General features: G+C 37.7%; 1 protein-coding gene across 9 annotated transcripts in view; it reads right to left on the bottom strand.

Moving 5' to 3' along the window:
- Positions 1-23,035, bottom strand: part of bt (projectin protein bent) — a 3,328,983-nt gene that overhangs the window by 1,754,976 nt on the left and 1,550,972 nt on the right. For 8 of the 9 annotated variants that reach the window (XM_067757812.1, XM_067757814.1, XM_067757820.1 and 5 more), the window contains one exon: positions 20,385-20,510. The exons of the other annotated variant lie outside the window; for it this stretch is intronic. In XM_067757812.1, coding sequence (XP_067613913.1) covers positions 20,385-20,510 — 126 coding nt within the window. The remainder of the gene's footprint in view (positions 1-20,384; positions 20,511-23,035) is intronic. 9 annotated transcript variants of the gene reach the window in all.

The raw sequence follows: 23,035 nt of genomic DNA, 5'->3' as shown, positions 1-23,035 counted from the left end.
AAGTTAAAGTATTTAACAGATTAACTGATGAAAAAAGCGATCGAAACAAAAAGTAACATCATTTTCTGAGATTGAACTGACGAGTTTATTTACTACCTTTCTCCAAGGGTTCCCGAGAATTCTTCAAGGTCTTTTCCACAATAAATATTGAAATCGTATGCATAACCTATTACAGCGTTACACCGAAGCCACATTTGTATACCTCTTTTTACCGGTTTTAAGGGTATGTATTGCTTTAACGAACTGCAGCCCTTGAATTTCGTCATCGACTCGTCTATACCTTGGAAACTGCTGTCTTGTCTACACTTTTGGAAAGTTTTTTTCAGACATTCGACCAAATCATATAGGTAATAAGTCTTACTACAGTCTAATGGTTTTTCCGGGCTTGCGAAGTACATTTTAGATGCGATAAATAAGAATCGATCCCTAGCCATTGCATCTTGAATAGATTTGTTACCAAGAGATTTATGAACCGACCAATAATCTTTCACGCATGGAAGTCGATTGTAGCACATAATGAACATGCATCCCACAATTACTTTTATATCGCCAGCATCAGTTCTTATAATTCTCGCTTGGAACAAAGTTATCGGAGCTTCCACAAGAAAAGTCTTCCAAATCGCTGGAGCTTTTAGGTTCCTCCTCCAACAACTTACGTATATCCTCCGGATTCATAATACTGACCAAATCCTGTATGGAGTCAATTAAAAAATAAGATGTATTCACTGGACTACTGGTACTAATATGTACCACTGAAAAAGACTACTGGTACAAATATGAACCATCTGTTGAATTTCCACTAAAAATCTACTTTTAATAACATTTTCTTACCGGTTTTACTTGAAGTATGTTGTACTAACGTTAGTTCCCTAAAATATATTGTTATCTGTCAATAAATCACTATAAATGTAAATGAATCCTTCAAAAAACGTCCACGTGCTGCACTTTTCGTCCACTCTCAATAGAAGAAACACAAATATGAGAATAACGGGAACGTAAAACTGTACTCTTAAGGCACGTACGAATTGCGAAAATATCAACAGACAACGTGGTACATTTTTAAACCCAATTGAATGAAAATTAACCATTTTAGAGATTTTTAAACTATGGTGGTACACATAGGTACCAGCCGTACCGAAAGGGTTAAAATGCTCAGTAACACCTTTCGTTTGATACCCATATCGTAAAAACATTCTAGAGTCACCCCTGGCCCACCCTAATGGCGATATCTCGAAAAGGCGTCCACCTATAGACCTAATGTCCACTCCCAATTAAAATGCTCAGTAACACCTTTCCTTTGATACCCATATCGTACAAACATTCTAGAGTCACCCCTGGCCCACCCTAATGGCGATATCTCGAAAAGGCGTCCACCTATAGACCTAATGCCCACTCCCACTTAAAATGCTCAGTAACACCTTTCGTTTGATACCCATATCGTACAAACATTCTAGAGTCACCCTTGGTCCACCTTTATGGCGATATCTCGAAAAGGCGTCCACCTATAGACCTAATGCCCACTTTCTCTTAAAATGCTCAGTAACACCTTTCGTTTGATACCCATATCGTACAAATATTCTAGAGTCACCCCTGGCCCACCATAATGGCGATATCTCGAAAAGGCGTCCACCTATAGACCTAGTGCCCACTCCCTCTTAAAATGCTCAGTAACACCTTTCGTTTGATACCCATATCGTACAAACACATTCTAGAGTCACCCCTGGCCCACCCTAATGGCGATATCTCGAAAAGGCGTCCACCTATAGAACTAAGGATTGCTCCCTTTTAAAATACTCATTACCACCTTTCATTTGATACCCATATCGTACAAACACATTCCAGAGTCACCCCTGGCCCACCCTAATGGCGATATCTCGAAAAGGCGTCTACCTATGGACCTAATGCCCACTCCCTCTTAAAATGCTCAGTAACACCTTTCGTTTGATACCCATATCGTACAAACACATTCTAGAGTCACCCCTGGCCCACCCTAATGGCGACATTTCGAAAAGGCGTCCACCTATAGACCTAATGCCCACTCCCTCTTAAAACGCTCAGTAACACCTTTCATTTGATTCCCATATCGTACAACTAGAGACACCCCTGGTCCACCTTTATGGCGATATCTCGAAACGGCGTCCACCTAGGGAACTAAGGATCACTCCTTTTCAAAATACTCATTAACAGCTTTCATTTGATACCCATATCGTACAAACATATTCTAGAGTCACCCCTGGTCCACCTTTATGGGGATTTCTTGAAAAGGCGTTCACCTCTAGAACTAAAGCCCATTCCCTTTTAAAATACTCATTATCACCTTTCATTTGATACCCATATCGTACAAACACATTCTAGAGTCAGCCCTGGTCCACCTTTATGGCGATATCCCTAAATGGCGTCCATCCATAGAACTATGGCCTACTCTCTCTTAAAATACTCTTTAATACCTTCCATTTGATACACATGTCATACAACCACATTCCAGGGTTACCCTAGGTTCATTTTCCTACATGGTGATTTTCCTTATTTTGTCTCCATAGCTCTCAACTGAGTATGTAATGTTCGGTTACACCCGAACTTAGCCTTCCTTACTTGTTTTTATTTCATGTTATTTGCTTGACGCAGTAGCGCTGAAACATTCTGATTCTATGTAGTACTCTATGCACAAGGATTTTTGTGTTGTTGCTTTTGGTTAAGCAGCAACTGTCACCTGAACTAGGGCAGGTTATGATCTTTGATTTAATCGTCTATTCATTTATTATGATGTGTATGTAAGTTAAGGAACATGACTCCACTCAAATCAGGTGGCAAATATAAACAAATTGTTTAAACATTGCTATTTGATTTATTTACAGAATCTGTTGTAACATTCCATTCCCACATACTGACATTGCGTTAGCCAGCTGATGCAATGCCAGGAGTAAAATTACTAAGGTATCGTATTAAGATAAACATCTTATTCAATATTCCTATTGTAAACTATTTGTAAGTTATAAATAAGAGTAAAATGTAAAGCTTAGTCAGTTTTTGAGCAGCATTGAAATAAAATGCAAGAGTTTTTTAAAAACTCAATTAACCCAACATAAACTTTAATTTGTATGTGTTTGTGTGTGTATGTTTAATTCTTTTCTGCTTTTTATACTCAGTTGAGCAGAGCTCACAGAGTATATTAACTTTGATTGGATAACGGTTGGTTGTACAGGTATAAAGGAATCGAGATAGATATACCAAAATGATCAGTATCGAAAAAAAATTCGATTGAGCCATGTCCGTCCGTCCGTCCGTCCGTCCGTTTGTCCGTTAACACGATAACTTGAGTAAATTTTGAGTTATCTTGATGAAATTTGGTATATAAGTTCCTGGGCACTCATCTCAGATCGCTATTTAAAATGAAGGATATCGGACAATAACCACGCCCACTTTTTCGATATCGAAAATTTCGAAAAATCGAAAAAGTGCGATAATTCATTACCAAATACGGGTTAAGCGATGAAACTTTGTAGGTGAGTTGAACTTATGACGCAGAATAGAAAAGTAGTAAAATTTTGGACAAAGGGCGTGGCACCGCCCACTTTTAAAAGAAGGTAATTTAGAAGTTTTGCAAGCTGTAATTTGGCAGTCGTTCAAGATATCATGATGAAATTTGGCAGGAACGTTACCCTTACTACTATATGTCTGCCTTATAAAAATTAGCAAAATCGGAGAACGACCACGCGCACTTTCTAAAAAAATTTTTTTTTTAAATTCAAATTTTAAAAGAAAAGTTAATATCTTTACAGTATATAAGTAAATTATGTCAACATTCAACCCCAGTAATGATATGTTGCAACAAAATACAAAAATAAAAGAAAATTTCAAAATGGGCGTGGCTCCGCCCTTTTTCATTTAATTTGTCTGGGATACTTTTAATGTCATAAGACGAACAAAAACTTACCAATCCTTGTGAAATTTGGTAGAGGCTTAGATTCTAGGACGATAACGGTTTCCTGTGAAAAGGGCGAAATCGGTTGAAGCCCCCGCCCAGTTTTTATACACAGTCGACCGTCTGTCCTTCCGCTCGGCCGTTAACACGATAACTTGAGCAAAAATCGATATATCTTTACTAAACTCAGTTCACGTACTTATCTGAACTCACTTTGAATTGGTGTAAAAAATGGCCGAATCCGACCATGACCACGCCCACTTTTTCGATATCGAAAATTACGAAAAATGAAAAAAATGCCATAATTACATACCAAATACGAAAAAAGGGATGAAACATGGTAATTGTATTGGTCTATTGACGCAAAATATAACTTAAAAAAAAAACTTGGTAAAATGGGTGTGACACCTACCATATGAAGTAGAAGAAAATGAAAAAGTTTTGCAGGGCGAAATCGAAAGCCCTTGGAATCTTGGAAGGAATACTGTTCGTGGTATTACATATATAAATAAATTAGCGGTACCCGACAGATGATGTTCTGGATCACCCTGGTCCACATTTTGGTCGATATCTCGAAAACGCCTTCACATATACAACTAAGGGCCACTCCCTTTTAAAACCCTCATTAATACCTTTAATTTGATACCCATATCGTACAAACACATTCTAGAGTCACCGCTGGTCCACGTTTATGGCGATATCTCGAAAAGGCGTCCACATATAGAACTAAGGCCCACTTTTTTTTCAAATACTCATTAATACCTTTCATTTGGTACCCATATCGTACAAACAAATTCTAGAGTCACCCCTGGTCCACCTTTATGGCGATATCTTGAAAAGGCGTCCACCTATAGGACTAAGGCCCACGCCCTTTTAAAATACTCATTAACACCTTTCATTTGATACCCATATCGTACAAAAAAATTCTAGAGTCACCCCTGGCCCACCTTTATGGCGATATCTCGAAAAGGCATCCACCTATAGAACTAAGGCCCACTCCCTTTTAAAATACTCATTAACACCTTTCATTTGATACCCATATCGTACAAGCAAATTCTAGAGTCACCCCTGGTCCACCTTTATGGCGATATCTCGAAAAGGCGTCCACCTATAGAACTAAGGGCCACACCCATTTAAAATACTTATTAACACCTTTCATTTGATACCCATATTGTACAAACAAATTCTAGAGTCACCCCTGGTCCACCTTTATGGCGATATCTCGAAAAGGCGTCCACCTATAGAACTAAGGCCCACACCCTTTTAAAATACTCATTAACACCTTTCATTTGATACCCATATCGTACAAAAAAGTTCTAGAGTTACCCCTGGCCCACCTTTATGGCGATATCTCGAAAAGGCATCCACCTATAGAACTAAGGCCACTCCCTTTTAAAATACTCATTAACACCTTTCATTTGATATCCATATCGTACAAACAAATTCTAGAGTCACCCCTGGTCCACCTTTATGGCGATATCTTGAAAAGGCGTACACATATTGAACTAGGGCCCACACCCTTTTAAAATACTCATTAACACCTTTCATTTGATACCCATATTGTACAAACAAATTCTAGAGTCACCCCTGGTCCACCTTTATGGCAATATCTCGAAAAGGCGTCCACATATAGAACTAAGGCCCACTTTTTTTTCAAATACTCATTAATACCTTTCATTTGGTACCCATATCGTACAAACAAATTCTAGAGTCACCCCTGGTCCACCTTTATGGCGATATCTTGAAAAGGCGTCCACCTATAGGACTAAGGCCCACGCCCTTTTAAAATACTCATTAACACCTTTCATTTGATACCCATATCGTACAAAAAAATTCTAGAGTCACCCCTGGCCCACCTTTATGGCGATATCTCGAAAAGGCATCCACCTATAGAACTAAGGCCACTCCCTTTTAAAATACTCATTAACACCTTTCATTTGATACCCATATCATACAAACAAATTCTAGAGTCACCCCTGGTCCACCTTTATGGCGATATCTTGAAAAGGCGTCCACCTATTGAACTCGGGCCCACACCCTTTTAAAATACTCATTAACACCTTTCATTTGATACCCATATTGTACAAACAAATTCTAGAGTCACCCCTGGTCCACCTTTATGGCAATATCTCGAAAAGGCGTCCACCTATAGAACTAAGGCCCACGCCCTTTTAAGATACTCATTAACACCTTTCATTTGATACCCATATTGTACAAACAAATTCTAGAGTCACCCCTGGTCCACCTTTATGGCGACATCTTGAAAAGGCGTCCACCTATAGAACTAAGGCCCACTCCATTTTAAAACACTCACTAACACCTTTCATTTGATTCCCATATCGTACAAACAAATTCTAGAGTCACCCCTGGTCCATCTTTATGGCGATATCTCGAAGAGGCGTCCATCTATAGAACTTAGGCCCACGCCCTTTTAAAATACTCATTAATACCTTTCATGGGTATCAATATCGTACAAAACAAATTCTAGAGTCACCCCTGGTCCACCTTTATGGCGATATCTTGAAAAGGCGTCCACCTATAGAACTAAGGCCCACACCCTTTTAAAACACTCATTAACACCTTTCATTTGATACCCATATCGTACAAAAAAGTTCTAGAGTCACCCCTGGCCCACCTTTATGGCGATATCTCGAAAAGGCATCCACCTATAGAACTAAGGCCACTCCCTTTTAAAATACTCATTAACACCTTTCATTTGATATCCATATCGTACAAACAAATTCTAGAGTCACCCCTGGTCCACCTTTATGGCGATATCTTGAAAAGGCGTCCACATATTGAACTAGGGCCCACACCCTTTTAAAATACTCATTAACACCTTTCATTTGATACCCATATTGTACAAACAAATTCTAGAGTCACCCCTGGTCCACCTTTATGGCAATATCTCGAAAAGGCGTCCACCTATAGAACTAAGGCCCACTCCCTTTTAAAACACTCATTAACACCTTTCATTTGATTCCCATATCGTACAAACAAATTCTAGAGTCACCCCTGGTCCATCTTTATGGCGATATCTCGAAGAGGCGTCCATCTATAGAACTTAGGCCCACGCCCTTTTAAAATACTCATTAATACCTTTCATGGGTATCAATATCGTACAAAACAAATTCTAGAGTCACCCCTGGTCCACCTTTATGACGATATCTCGAAAAGGCGTCCACCTATAGAACTTAGGCCCACTCCCTTTTAAAATTATCATTAACACATTTCATTTGATACCCATATCGTACAAACAAATTCTAGAGTCAGGCCTGGTCCACCTTTATGGCGATATCCCTAAATGGCGTCCATCTATAGAACTATGGCCCACTTCCTCTTAAAATACTCTTTAATACCTTCCATTTGATATACATGTCATACAAACACATTCCGGGGTTACCCTAGGTTCTTTTTACAACATGGTGATTTTCCCTTACTTTGTCTCCACAGCTCTCAACTGAGTATGTAATGTTCGGTTACACCCGAACTTAGCCTTCCTTACTTGTTCATAATAAAAATACAATAATTTAATAAGAGAAATTATTGTGAATACGTCTCAAACTCATTTAAATTTACGAATGAAATAAATGATAGACCATTAAATCAAAGATCATTTTTCCCTTAAAACATGGGCTCATCATTCAATTTGGAACAATTTCACGAGCACTCCTGCACTATTGGGAAAAATTTCAATATAGCCTAAGGCCTATTTCATGATCCTGTAACTGTCCTGAAATTGTTCCGAATTGGTAGCGAAATAGTTTCGAAATGATTCCAAAAATAGGCCCGAAGCGTACTCGAAAGGTTGATTCAACTGCCCTAAAACTATCCCGGAAAAACCTCGAAATGGTTTTAAAGTTTCCCCGAAATAATACCTTAAATAATGCCGAAGTACTCCTGGAATCATTCCGAACTTAATGATAAGGGCTGCACAGGGGGAGGGGTGGGCGAATTCCCTTTGGCAATGTATAACAATGTTAGGAGTGTAAGTTTGAAACACTACCAGGGGACACAACTCGAATTAATACCGTCACTTAATGAGATAGTTCTGAACTAGCTCGAAACTATTTAGTGCGACTCATTTCAGGGTGTTTACTTACCATAACTGCAGCTTTTATCGTTAGTTCCGAAACCTTTCTTCCGGATGAGAGCCAAGACTGCTTTATCAACCCTTCCCAATAACAGCGGTTAATACTAATCAGCGGTTTGTGGCTTTTCGATGTTATACTTCCCTTATCGCCGATCCAAACGACCCTTAATGCTGCCCGGTATCTGTCTGGTATTTTGTTCGGGATAGTAGCCCACTCCTTCACCGAACTCAGTGACTACACGCTTATAGCACTTTCTTCTTCCCCTGTTTTCGAGGCCTCGTCAGCGCTAAAAGACAACAATATACGTATATAATGCGACCGTGCTTCTGAAAGGTTCTGGGCGTGATTAACCGTGGAATGGCAAATCGGCCATATATGTTAGAGTTACAGGCCCTTATATAAAAGTTGGATAAAATCTATATTTATGAAATCTTCTTCAACTTTCACGTCGACAGATGTTTAAAGAGCTATGACTTGAAGGTATGTGACTGTAATATAAAACCACAATTGGCCAGAACATTCCCACGTTAAATCCCTCAAGCCAAGAGAACTGCTAGGGTTCATCATGGAAGTCGGCTGGGATGAGGTGCTGACCAATATTCGCAGTGCAATCCTCCATAAATTATCTGTATATCTAATGGAGAAGGAACGAAGTAGTCGTGGTTGACTGTGTCAAAACATGCCAAGCTGCACTACCGCCGTCCTATGATGAGTCCTAATGGAGCTCATAATGGTGGTAGTGATATGCACTTTACGGAAGTCGTGCTGATGGCTGGATAACCGAAGAATTTTATTTAATTGAGGGAATCACAACGACTTTAAACGTATTGTGACGAATATTAGCAACACTAAGCCGATACTAAGCAGTCACTTGTATCTCCATAAACAAATCAATCATTATGTATACACATATGTACATACAGCAGCGGAGAGGTGCTCACAAAAGTATGCAATCATCAGCAAAGTAGTTCTCACACATACACATGCATATTTCTGAGATACTCACAAAAGTATGCAATCTTCAGCAAACTAGTAAATTCTAGAAGAACAAACGCCTAGAAGCATGCGAACGAGGAAGCCGAGGAGTATAAAAGAGCACAAGCTGAGCAATCTTGAAATCAGTTTGATTTAATCATGCTATTGGTTGTGAAGTATTATTGTGAAGTACTTCCAAGTAGTCTAATAAAGGCCATTTTTGCATCATTGAATATTGGAGATATTTATTCAACAGTTTAGTGATACGAACGTTAGCAGAAGATTTGGAATAAGCAGAATTTAATTACAATTGCTGTCAGAAGAGGAATTGTTGAATAAATTGCGAAGATTTCGAATACAACAAGGACATGTCAAAGTGGAGTGAATTGAGGATCCAGCAACTGAAGAAGGAGTTGGAGAGCCATGGATTGAATACAACCCGCAATAAACTCGAACTTCAGGCACGACTACGAGAGGTAATGGAATCAGAAGGAATTAAAGTAGAAGAGTATGTCTTTTATCTTGATGACGATGAGACAACCAAATTGGAGGAGAAAAACGAAACACCGTAGACAATGGCGAACACAGACTTGAACATGATATTGGCTGCAATATCGGCACAAATGTCCGAAATGTTATCACAAATATCCACCAACATGTCACCACAACTGGAAGAACAAAAGACAAATATAACTTACCAACTAGAACCACGTATAGCATCCCAACTGGAGTCGCAAGAGACACGTATTACATCTAAGTTGGAAGCACAGGAAGCAAGGGTAACATAAAAGCTGGAAGCACAGGATACAAAAATTGTACAGCTCGAGGACAAAATTGATTCTGAGATAGAAACATTGAGAGATCGTATACAGGAGTTGTAACTAAATCGCCCAGCAGTTTCAGCGAGTAATCCAAAGGTAAAAACACCATCCTTTGACGGTTCTGTTCCTTTCCAGATGTTTAAGCTTCAGTTTGAGAAGACCGCAACAGTGAACAACTGGAATGCTGAAGATAAAGTTGTCGCACTCTTCCTGACACTGAAAGAGCCGAGCATAGGAGACAGATATACCAAATGGAGTTACTGAACCACTTCCAGAGGCCTGGTGAAACATTGCAAGTGTTTGCTTCGGATTTTGAAAGGTTGGCTCATTTGGCAAATGCGGATGCACCCGTGGAATACACCGAGAGGGTAAAAATCCAGAGTTTTATAAATGGAATACGGGACGTCGCAACGAAGCGAGCCACATACGCAAACCCAAAGCCAACATTCGCAGAAACGGTATCACATGCTCTGATTCAGGAAACAGCATCGCTTCTGTGTAAGCCAACGTTCAAAGCACGCCGTGTGGAGGTAGAAAGGCCAGACTGGGTGAACACAATATTGGAGGCGCCGAAAGGATCGCAAAAGCGGATTGAAAGAGTTATCAAGTGCTTCAAATGGAGGAAGCCCGGTCACATGCACGTCATTGCGATCTTGATCCTAGTGGTTGCAACAGCATGGGTGGTCTTAATAACAAAACTGGAGGTTATGAGCAAGAGCGAGTAAGATGTAGAGATCGAGAGCTAGATCCAGCTATTGAATGTCCTGTGATATCTGTGTCGCAAATTGGAAGGAAATCAAGCAGTCTTACCGTCAGAGGGAATGTGGATGGCAAAGAACTTGTACTCATTGTAGATACGGGCGCATCTCATTCTTTAATCCGATCTAACTTGGTCAACAGGAGAGCAAAACCGTTACCTGGAGCAAGGTTGCATACGGTCACTGGCGAGTATAACCAAGTCCAAGGAGAAGTGGTATGTGAGGTCTTAATTGGGAAGGTCAAAGGTTCAAATTCGTTTTGGCGGAGATCGTTGATGAGGTCATATTGCAAGTGGACTTCTGAGTTGACCATGACATAAGAATCGACATGCAGAGAAGGATTCCGCGCTATAAGAACCAGGGTATACCACTTAACTTCAGTTTGGAGAAAGGGTTCAGCAGTAAGCGAGTGCTGGTGGAGGAGATTCAACAGAGACCACAAAAGTCAAAGATAGTAAATCGGGCAAAGGTTGATGGAATGATTGGGCCAAACAAATCAAAACCCAAGGTACTCGCGAGAGAAACACTGGCATTGACAAAGCCTAATGAACGCACTAAAACAAACGAAAGAATTTCCCAGAAAGAATGCAAAGGTGGTTTCAAGCGAGGGCGCACTACTGTTGTGAAACGTCGGAACGATACTGATTATGTGAAGTTAATCCGTCAAGCGCAACATCTACGAAGTAGTTCATTGGCCAAACAACAGAGTGTGAGGGAACGGTCCAGGATAATGAGTAGTAGGATGAAACACAGGTACGACAATGACAATAATTCGGAAGGTTTCTTGGAGGGAGATTTGGTACTGCTATACAACCCTCACCGGCGGAAAGGTGTTCCATCTAAATTTTGGTGCAGTTGGGAATGCCCGTGCAGAGTTGTGAAGAAGATCAATGATGTCATCTACCGCATACAAACAATTGGGAAACCACAAAATAGAAGGGTGGTCCATTTGGAGAGGCTAGGTGCATTTAGATAAGGAAATTTGTCTGATCGGGACGATCAGACTTATGTGGAGGGCAGTGTGACGAATATTAGCAACACTCTCTAAGCCGATACTAAGCAGTCACTTGTATCTACATAAACAAATCAATCGTTATGTCTACACATATGTACATACAACAGCGGAGAGGTACTCCCAAAAGTAGGCAATCATCGGTGGAAGTATCACTCATACATACACATGCATATTTCGGAGATACTCGCAAAAGTATGCAATCTTCAGCGAACTAGTAAATTCTAGAAAAAGAAACGCCTAGAAGTATGCGAATGAGGAAACCGAAGAGTATAAAAGAGCGCAAGCTGAGCAAACATGGAATTAGTTTGATTTAATCACGCTATTGGTTCTGAAGTGTTATTGTGAAGTACTTTCAAGCATAGATGTTAAGTAATAATTAGATAATGCTAATGATTGCTAATTAACCTTCATTTGCGAAATTCTCTAATTCATTAAATAATTAGAATTAGTTCAACTAATTCCCATTAGATAATTGAAATTTTTATTCCAATAACAAATCTAATTACAATTGATTCTAATTCGAGCTAATTGAAGATCTAATTGCATTAGCAGAAGACAATTAGATTTCTAATTGTAAAGGTAACCCAATTTTTTTTTGCTAATGGCAACTAATTGCAATTAAATTTACCACTAGAATAAAAATTTCAATTATGTAATGGGAATTAGTTGAACTATTTCTAATTGTTTAATGTATTAGAGAATATAAACCAATTGCATCTATTGCTAATTCTAATTGGAATTTAATATGTATGCTTTCAAGTAGTCTAATAAAGACCATTTTTGCATTATTGAATATTGAAATTATTTATGCAACAGTTTAGTAATTCGAACGTTAGCAGAAGATTTGGAATAAGCGGAATTTCGTTACAGTATTCTTTACTGACTAGGCATAATATCGGTAGATACTGGCTGGGTTTCCGGTCTTTCTCTGTTATTCTGGAATGACAAAGGCTTTTAACGACAAGTAGAAAAAAATGTGCTAAGCTGCTGATGTCCTCATGGCCAAGGTGTTTTGGCATTGGCATAGTTTTCCCATCTGGGACTATTGATATGAAGGCTTGGTCGTTTTAATGGCTCCTTTAACCTCTGTTGAGGTAACGGTGAGGGTCGATTCGTCATGCTTGTGTTTATGTGTCCGTTGATTTGGACGATATCTTGCATTGTCAACTGAAGTATGCATTTCAAACTTAACTAGTATGAATAAAACCACAAAATTATAGTCAATGAACCATTCAAAAGCTGACTAGAATGAATAATCTCACAAAATTCTTGTCAATGAACTAGAATGTTTGCTGACTACTTTGGCTTTTGACTGTAGGGTATATATATATTAGGGCTACATTTATATAATGGTTATGTTGTTACGTGCCATAAATGCATTACCGATTTTTAGCCATCGCTAAAACTTTAAGCAACTTTTTAAAAAAAGGTGAGCGTTGGCGTAAACGAATTTCCCTTAGATCTTTTCAGAACAATAATTCCGCAATATTACAAAGAGATACTAACCACTTCTCATTTACTGCTTTGAAGACTTTAAATTTTGTACCGCGCCCACTTTCCGAAATTCAACTTTTCTCTTTTGTTTCTTGTTTAAAAGCAATCATTATACCAAATTTCGTCACTCTAAGTCAATTTATGATATTTATAGTATTACAGAGAAACTGCATGAAAAAGGGGCGAATAAATTCATGTAACACTATGGACACATTCAGTCTATATATGGTCTTTATTGATCGCCCAGTTCAACCTAACCTAGTTTTACTGTACCACAACACCACTGAGATGGATTATCGTTTAATTTAGTTTTATAGTATAAGATACTTATGGTCAAAAAAAATATTGGTTGTGGTAGTACAATGATTTAATTCTAAGAAAGTCTTTAAATAAGATTTTTAAGAATTAATGAGCTTAACACTGGTAAATAATAATTCTTATTCAATTAATATTTTTGATTTTCTTCTCAGAGAAGGAAACATTTACTGGCATATTGCGATGGTACCATTTCGAAAACCGCCACGTCATCATCGTCAGGCAATTTCGTAATGTTTTTATTTATTTCAACAGGTTCCACCGGGGATCGAACCGCGGTCAGACTGCTGAAATCACAATAGCCTAACCATTGGGCTATTGTGTTGTATTTGCTTTCTTTGCTAATTTCAGTTTTATCTCATTTTCACTGAAAGTTTTTAAGTAATAGCAAGGCAAACTTTGTGTCAAATTTCCACATGAATCTTGAATGGCCTTCGATTTACGGCTTGCAAAACTTTTAAATGTAGCCGGGCCAGTCCATTTTAAAAATTTTTTACAATTTTCTATTTGTCATCATAAAGTCAATCCAAGTTTCAACTATTTATCGTTCTTTGGTAATTAATTACCGTATTTTTTCCATTTTTCAATATCGACAAAGTGTTCGGGAAACTAAAAAAACTTTTTTAAATAATATCGAACTAAAAAAATGAAAATAATTTTCAAAATAAGTTTAAGAAAATAATGAACGAAAAATACTAGTATAATTGTGAAAAAAGCGTCGGGCGCTCGATATACGAAAAATATGGCAGAAAGCGCCCACCCCAACTTTTTAGTACCATATTATTTTAAAGCGTGTTTTTCATTTATATTTTTTTAACTATATTTATTTCAACGCCAACCTATTCTGCGTCCAGATAAGGCAGTATACCCAATTTTGTTAAGATATCTCAACTTTTGCTCAAGTTATCCTGTCAATGGATGGACGGACAGGGCAAAATCAAATCAAAAACTTATAGTTTTTATATAAGGACGTATATATCCTCCTCAATGTTAAATAAATTTTGGGTACAAGTACGCTCGGTACAAAAATTGAAATAAACAAGTACAGGGCATTTACAGTCAGGTATGGATCTTCAAGAATCTGCAAAAAAATATTTGAAACTCGCTGCTGGGGATTTTAGTGATCGGTTTCATAAAACTCCATTCGCGAAACATGTGTCATGAGCAGCAGATTTATATTACTATAGCTAAAAAACTTGATAGTTTATTACAATAACACAGCGTTTAGGAATTATGGAAAAGATATTTTTGAATTTCCGCACTTAAGAAGTCAAAATATGTTTAAAAAAATTAGATTTTATAATAGGCTTACCTTTATTGATTTAGAAATTTGTACATTCATTGGCAGTACTTTTTCGCTTTCAATTACAGCTACAGTTGTATCCTCCATGGTTCGAAACCCCTCACTTTATTTTAATGCTTTAATTTCAGGCTCAGCAGGAGTTATTATCGTCTTGCCTTCTTTCGCAGTTTCCTTGAAAGTTGTCAGTATACATATTTATAGAAAAAGAGGAGCGTAGTCATCACAAAAAATAAGTGCACTCTAATGTTAGCTGGAGCTGATTGGATATATAAATAGGGATGCAACACCGTCGAAAATATCGACCTTTATGAACGATACATAGATGTCGTTTTGATGTTTTAAGCCCATATCGCAGAGAACGGTTAGTTTTTTGGCTTATTATACTCAGTTGACCAGAGCTCACAGAGTATATTAACTTTGATTGGATAACGGTTGGTTGTACAGGTATAGAGGAATCGAGATAGATGTAGACTTCCATATATCAAAATCATCAGTATCGAAAAAAAAATTGATTGAGCCATGTCCGTCCGTCCGTACGTCTGTCCGTTAACACGATAACTTAAGTAAATTTTGGGGTATCTTGATGAAATTTGGTATGTAGGTTTCTGGGCGCTCAACTCAGATCGCTATTTAAAATGAACGATATCGGACTATAACCACGCCCACTTTTTCGATTTCGAAAATTTCGAAAAACGGAAAACATGCGATAATTCATTGTCAAAGACGGATAAAGCGATGAAACTTGGTAGGTGGGTTTACCTTATGACGCAGAATAGAAAAGTAGTAAGTTTTTGGACAATGGGCGTGGCACCGCCCACTTTTAAAAGAAGGTAATTTAAAAGTTTTGCAAGCTGTAATTTGGCAGCCGTTGAAGATATCATGATGAAATTTGGCAGGAAGGTTACTACTATTACTATATATATGCTAAATAAAAATGAGCAAAATCGGATGAAGAGCACGTCCAGTTTTTAAAAAACAAAAATTTACCAATCCTTCTGAAATTTGGTAGGGGAATAGATTTTATGACGGTAACTTTTTTCTGTGAAACTGGGAGAAATCGGTTCAAGCCACGCCTAGTTTTTAAACACAGTCCACCGTCTGTCCTTTCGCTCGGCCGTTAACACGATAACTTGAGAAAAAACCGATATATCTTTACTAAACTTAGTCCACGTACTTATCTGAGCTCACTTTATCTTGGTATAAAAAATGGCCGAAATCCGACTATAACCACGCTCAGTATTTCGATATCGAAAATTACGAAAAATTAAAAAAAAATGCCATAATTCTATACCAACTACGAAAAAAAGGATGAAACATGGTAATTTGATTGGTTTGTTGACGCAAAATATAACTTTAGAAAAAACTTTGTAAAATGGGTGTGACACCTACCACATTAAGTAGAAGAAAATGAAAAAGTTCTGCAGGGCGAAATCAACAGCCCTTGGAATCTTGGCAGGAATACTGTTCGTGGTATTGCATATATAAATAAATTAGCAGTACCCGACAGATGATTTTCTGGATCACCCTGGTCCACATTTTGGTCGATATCGCGAAAACGCCTTCACATATACATCTAAGAGCTACTCGCTTTTAAAACCCTCATTAATACCTTTAATTTGATACCCATATCGCACAAACACATTATAGAGTCACCTCTGGTCCACCTTTATGACGATATATTGAAAAGGCGTCCACATATAGAACTAAGGCCCACCCCCTTTTAAAATACTCATTAACACCATTCATTTCATACCCATATCGTACAAACGCATTCTAGAATCACCCCTGGCCCACCTTTATGGTGATATCTCGAAAAGGCGTCCACCTATAAAGCCAAGGATCACTCCCTTTTAAAATACTCATTACCACCTTTCATTTGATACCCATATCGTACAAACACATTCTAGAGTCACCCCTGGCCCACCTTAATGGCGATATCTCGAAAAGGCGTCCACCTATACACCTAAGGCTCACTCCCTCTTAAAATGCTCAGTAACACCTTTCGTTTGATACCCATATCGTAGAAACATTCTAGAGTCACCCTTGGTCCACCTTTATGGCGATATTTCGAAAAGGCGTCCACCTATACAACGAAGGCCCATTCGCTTTTAAAATTTTCATCAACACCTTTCATTTTAATCCCATATCGTACAAACAAATTCTAGAGTCACCCCTGGTCCACCTTTATGGCAATATCTCGAAAAGGCGCCCACCTATAGAACTAAGGCCAACGCCATTTTAAAATACTCATTACCACCTTTCATTTGATACCCATAATGTACAAACGCATTCTAGAGTCACCCCAGGTCCACGTTTATGGCGATATCCCGAAAAGGCGTCCACCAATAGAACTAAGGCCCACTCCCTTTTAAAATACCTATCAACACCTTTCGTTTGATACCCATAATGTACAAACGCATTCTAGAGTCAATCCTGGTCCACCTTTATAACGATATCCCGAAAAGGCGTCCACCTATAGAACTAAGGCCCATTCCCTTTTAAAATACTCATTAACACCTTTTCTTTGATACCAATATAGTACAAACAAATTCTAGAGTTATCCCTGGTCCACCTTTATGCCGATATCTCGAAAAGGCATCCACCTATAGAACTAAGGCCCACTCCCTTTTAAAATACTCATTACCACCTTCCATTTGATACCCATGTCATACAAACACATTCCAGGGTTACCCTAGGTTCATTTTCCTACATGGTGATTTTCCCTTATTTTGTCTCCAAAGCTCTCAGCTGAGTACGTAATGTCCGGTTACACCCGAACTTAGCCTTCCTTACTTGTTAATTGTAACATTAATTTTATGTTTTATATATCTTAGTAGTCGACCGCATTGTGTCTGTGTCGACTTTAATCCAAATTAATAAAAAAATAAAAATATATACATAGATATATTCAGATATATATAGATTATTCATATATATATATGTATATTACTATATATCGCGACTGAAAAGCTTTTTTTGTTGTTCCTCAACCCTTTTTTTTTTAAATGTGATACTCTGAAAAAAAGATTACAAAGGCTGGCAGTTGGTAAAACATACAAGTAAAATCCCGGTTAAAGATTCCCAAAATTTAGGGAAAGCTATCGAAAAAATCTAATTTGTGTACCTGGTGCAATTAACGTGCCAAAGTTCAAAAGAAAAATTGTTTAAACAAAAAATATAATGAAAAGAATCACAAGGAAAAAAGTCAACCGAAAGTGTCGCGCAAAAATAAAACCAAACCCAAACCTTGGAATTACCCCCAGGCAAAATTTTCCTCACGAAAGAATTATTTCGCTGGCGCACACAAAAAAAAGTAATATACATATAAATACAATAAAAATTATGAAATCAAACTGCTGCCAGTATATCAGTCCTCTCTGTGGCTGTTTTTTCGCTGCCTTTGTGTTTTTCTTTGGGTTTTTATACTCAGCTGAGCAGAGCTCATTATAAACAGCTGAGCAGAGCTTACAGAGTATATATTTTTGTTCGCATAACGGTACCCCGTAACGGCATAAACTAATCGCGATAGATATAGACTTCTATATATCAAAACGATCTGGGAGAAAAAGGGATTTCTTTTAGTCATGTCCGTCCGTCCGTCCTTCCGTCTGTCCGCGAACACGATAACTTGAGTAAATTTTGAGGTATCTTAATGAAATTTGGTATGTATATTCGTGGGCACTTATCTCAGATCGCTATTTAAATGAACGAAGTCGGACTATAACCACGCCCACTTTTTCGATACCGAATATTTCGAAAAACCGAAAAAGTGCCATAATTCATTACCAAAGGCAAATAAAGCGATGAAACTTGGTAGGTAGGTTGACCTTATGACGCAGAAAATTAGTAAAATTTTGGGCAATGGGAGTGGCACCACCCACTTTAAAAAGAAGGTAATTTAAAAGTTTTGCAAGCTGTAATTTGGCAGTCGGTGAAGATATCATGATGAAATTTGGCAGGAATGTTACTCCTATTATTATATGTGTTCTAAATTAAAATTAGCAGAATCGGATATCGCACACGCGCACTTTAAAAAAAATAGTTTTTGTTGTTATATCGGCCTACTGATTTGTAAGATCGCGGGTTCGAATCGAGCTCAAGGCCTAACAATAATTTTTTATCATTATTTTGTTATGATAAATTTTTTCTTAATTGAAAAAATTTTTTTAAATTAGAATAGAAGAAAGAAAAAATTTAGACAACTGCCAAAGCTCGTTGTATAGATCCATTTCGGTAACTGCTAAATTCCTAAATAAACGTTGCCGATGAAGGTATTTAGCAGTTCCCGAAATGGATCTATACAACGATCTTTGGCAGTTGTCTAAATTTTTTCATTCTTCTATTCTAATTTAAAACAAAATTTTCAATTAAGAAAAAATTGATCATAACAATAATAATGATAAAAAATTATTGTTAGGCCTTGAGCTCGATTCGAACCCGCGATCTTAAAAAAAAAAATATTTAAAAAGTCGAATTTTAACAAAAAAATTAAACATCGTTTCAGTATATAAGTAAATTATGTCAAATTCAACTCCAGTAATGTTACGGCCCATAAATTTCAAAATGGGCGTGGCTCCTCCCTTTTTCATTTAATTTGTCCAGAATACTTTTAATGCCATAAGTCGAACAAAAATGTACCAATCCTAGTGAAATTTGGTAAGGGCATAACTTCTATGACGATAACTGTTTTCTGTGAAAATGAGCGAATTCGGTTGAGGCCACGCCCAGTTTTTATACACAGTCTACCGTCTGTTATTCCGCTCGGCCGTTAACACAATAACTTGAGCAAAAATCGATATATCTTTACTAAACTCAGTTCACGTACTTATCTAAACTCGTATTATATTGGTGTAAAAAATGGCCGAAATCCGACTATGACCACGCCCACTTTTTCGATATCGAAAATTACTAAAAATGAAAAAATGCCATAACTCTATACCAAACACGAAAAAAGGGATGAAACATGGTGATTGGATTGGTTTTTTGACCCAAAATATAACTTTAGAAAAATCTTTCTAAAATGGGTGTGACATCTACCATATTAAGCAGAAGAAAATGAAAAAGTTCTGCAGGGCGAAATCAAAAGCTCTTGGAATCATGGCAGGAATACTGTTGGTGGTACTACATTTAGAAATAAATTAGCGGTGCCCGATAGATGATGTTCTGGGTCACCCTGGTCCACATTTTGGTCGATATCTCGAAAACGCCTTCATATATACAACTAAGGGCTATTCTGTTTTAAAAGCCTAATTAATACATTTAATTTGATACCCATATCGTACAAATATCTCGAAAAGCCGTCCAGCTATAGAACTAAATACTAATTAGCATCTTTCATTTGATGCCCATATAGTACAAACACATTCTAGAGTCACCACTACGAACCTCTTCTTTTAAAACAATGTAGAACGAATTTCGAACTTAACGAACCTTTCTGGTGTTTGTGCCAAGATTTTAACTCTCACTCAAACACATTTGATATGTCGGACTGCCTTTTTTCTATAAAAAAGACTGTTTTTATCTTTCTTAGTCGTTAATGCTGTATATGTTTGTTCCTTTATTCTATTAATTTAGTATCACCCTCAGCTGATCATAATTCTTCTGTAAGTGAGCAGGTTTAGATCTCGACGCTTGACGAACCACTGCCCATCAATATAATGATAAAAAGTTCTAAGAGATTTACTTACCTCTGGTTCGATTATCACTGGACGCAAGTTGGCACAATCAATCTCAGTAATGACTTTCGGTATTTTGCCTTTACCCTGTTTCAATCCGTTAGACTCCTCGGCTGGTATTGTTTCTGTTTTATTGTTCTATGCACATAAAACATAAAAGGATAAGCTCATAAAAAACACATACATTTATATGTATATACAGAGCGTGTGATATTTCGACATTTTTACAAAACCGGGATCTGAGTTATTGGAAAATTTCAGTATCATAGAAACCTGCTTTAAACTTTAAAATCGATAATAATGACTTTTCCGGGTCGAGTCAATTAAACAAAAAAAAAAAAATTGCTATAAGCCCAATTGCCATATACAATTCACAAAATGAACCCATGAATATATGCCAATTATAAAGGAGCGAAAAGCTTTCAATACGAATCCCAGAAAAACTTCAATGCCTATCGCAAAAAAACCCTCCAATGTTTATCTTCTGAGAAAGTTTTTTTTTCTTTGAGCGTTTATTTAATTTTTGGCACATTGGTGGCCAAAACCGCTAGTGCTTTAACATATTTTGCTTACGCGTGGCGAATAAAAATCTGGTTTAGAAGTACAATGACAAAGTCTATAGTATAGGACGAGCATTCCTTGGAAAATCATTAATTTTCGCTGATTTTGAACTGCTCTCCTTATTAATTTCAAATGCTAATATATTTTAAATATATCACATCTCAACGCACCAAGAAGGAAGAAATTAAAATTTATCAGCGTGAAAAAAAACAAGTTTAAACAAATGATATAGAAAAATTAAATTGCAAAAACCAAATAATTCTCAAACATTGCTTAACAACAATTTTTGTATTCTTTCATATTAATTATCTGAAAAAATACAGAATGTACATTTGTGTACATAGGCTAAGCCTGTACCTGGAATATGTATTTGAATTTAAGTAAACTGGGGTAAATTTCCAGAACAGAATTTAAACCTAGATTCTCTTCCAATTTACGTCGTGCCCCTCCTAATTTTTCATACAAATCCGTGGGACTGGCCTTATATGTTGTTTGTCTACACAAACAAAATAATATGCCGGTTCGACCTCACGGCAACTCGAAAAAAAATTAAAAGAGCGAAACAAAGAAATGAAACAAAGGAATTAGTAAAATGTGATATAAAAAATGGTTAGGTTTATTGAAGAAAAGGAAACCGCATATATGAAGATATATGCGGGTAAAAAAATCGAATTTAAAAGAACAAATATAAATCTCAATAGATGTAAAGAATTTATAAAGTTAAATATTACCGAAAAGGTGTATATGTTACCTTAGCCTTGAAATGCTGCTGTGGAACGCTGTCTCAACTGCTGTCGTAAGTAGAAGAATATATCTCTGCAGTTGAGCGCAGCGTTAACGAACCCTAACTTCGAAAGAGAACCACTGGTAGATTTCCAATCACAGTGCAGCTTTGTGGCGAACAGCTGTGAATGAAGAAACACCAGTGGTTCCCAACTATTGAAGGCGTTTGGCTTCAACATTGCCGCCGGCCTTGCAACACGTAGGGGTTGCAACAAACAATTCAAAAGCCAAGCACCATATAAATTTCCAAACTAAAACTAAAATTCATTAAATGCGTGTAAAGTAATGCTGTCGTAAGTAGAAGAATATATCTCTGCAGTTGAGCGCAGCGTTAACGAACCCTAACTTCGAAAGAGAACCACCGGTAGATTTCCAATCACAGTGCAGCTTTGTGGCGAACAGCTGTGAATGAAGAAACACCAGTGGTTCCCAACTATTGAAGGCGTTTGGCTTCAACATTGCCGCCGGCCTTGCAACACGTAGGGGTTGCAACAAACAATTCAAAAGCCAAGCACCATATAAATTTCAAAACTAAAACTAAAATTCATTAAATGCGTGTAAAGTAATAAATTGTTGAGTTTTCTTTAATATGTACAGTGCTTTATTATAGTTAAATCTAATTCATATTCGTATTTTATAAATTCATAATTACTGCCCCGTAGGGGTTATAATGTAACGGCGACTTACTTATATGATTAATTACCAAGCTAGTATAATTCATATATTAAGTTCAATTCAATTGAATACTTAAACCGATGAGGAAATTTAAGTGTTCGAAACGGTACCCATTAGGGGGTCGCTGTGCCTGAAGGGACACCCGGGCCGGATAGGACCCACGCGAACGCGGAAGACGCGAAACGGTACCCATTAAGGGGTCGCTGTGCCTTAAAGGACACATGGACCAGAAAGGACCCATCCGAACACGGAATTTTGGGCTGTCGGATAGCCTGGATACTTTATAATTTCGGTTTTAATGATTTTGTGACATACATCCCCCCTAGAATCACGGCTACTGCGGAAGATGTGTGAAACCCGGGATCTGCCAACGTCATATTGACAAACTTATCACATGTGGCTTGGCTGAGATGACGAGTCGGGGTCTTGAGCTTGAACTCCGGCATGACTCTTGCTGGCAACGTGAATCGAACATGCGAGTCGTTTGATGAGCTGATATAGAGCTCGCACATGTCAATATGTGCAACCGGCACCGTCGGTATACAAAGACGGCGCACCAATGAATTGCACACTTTGCTCGTGGGTGAGCAAGAGTCGAGAAGAGCTCGGGTCAGGACCTTTCGTTGCCCTATATGTATATAAAT

This window comes from Eurosta solidaginis, chromosome X (genome assembly GCF_040869045.1).
Source record: "Eurosta solidaginis isolate ZX-2024a chromosome X, ASM4086904v1, whole genome shotgun sequence".
Lineage (NCBI taxonomy): Eukaryota > Metazoa > Arthropoda > Insecta > Diptera > Tephritidae > Eurosta > Eurosta solidaginis.
The sequence above is the reverse complement of the archived record's forward strand: the minus strand, read 5'-3'. Positions and strand labels throughout refer to the sequence as shown.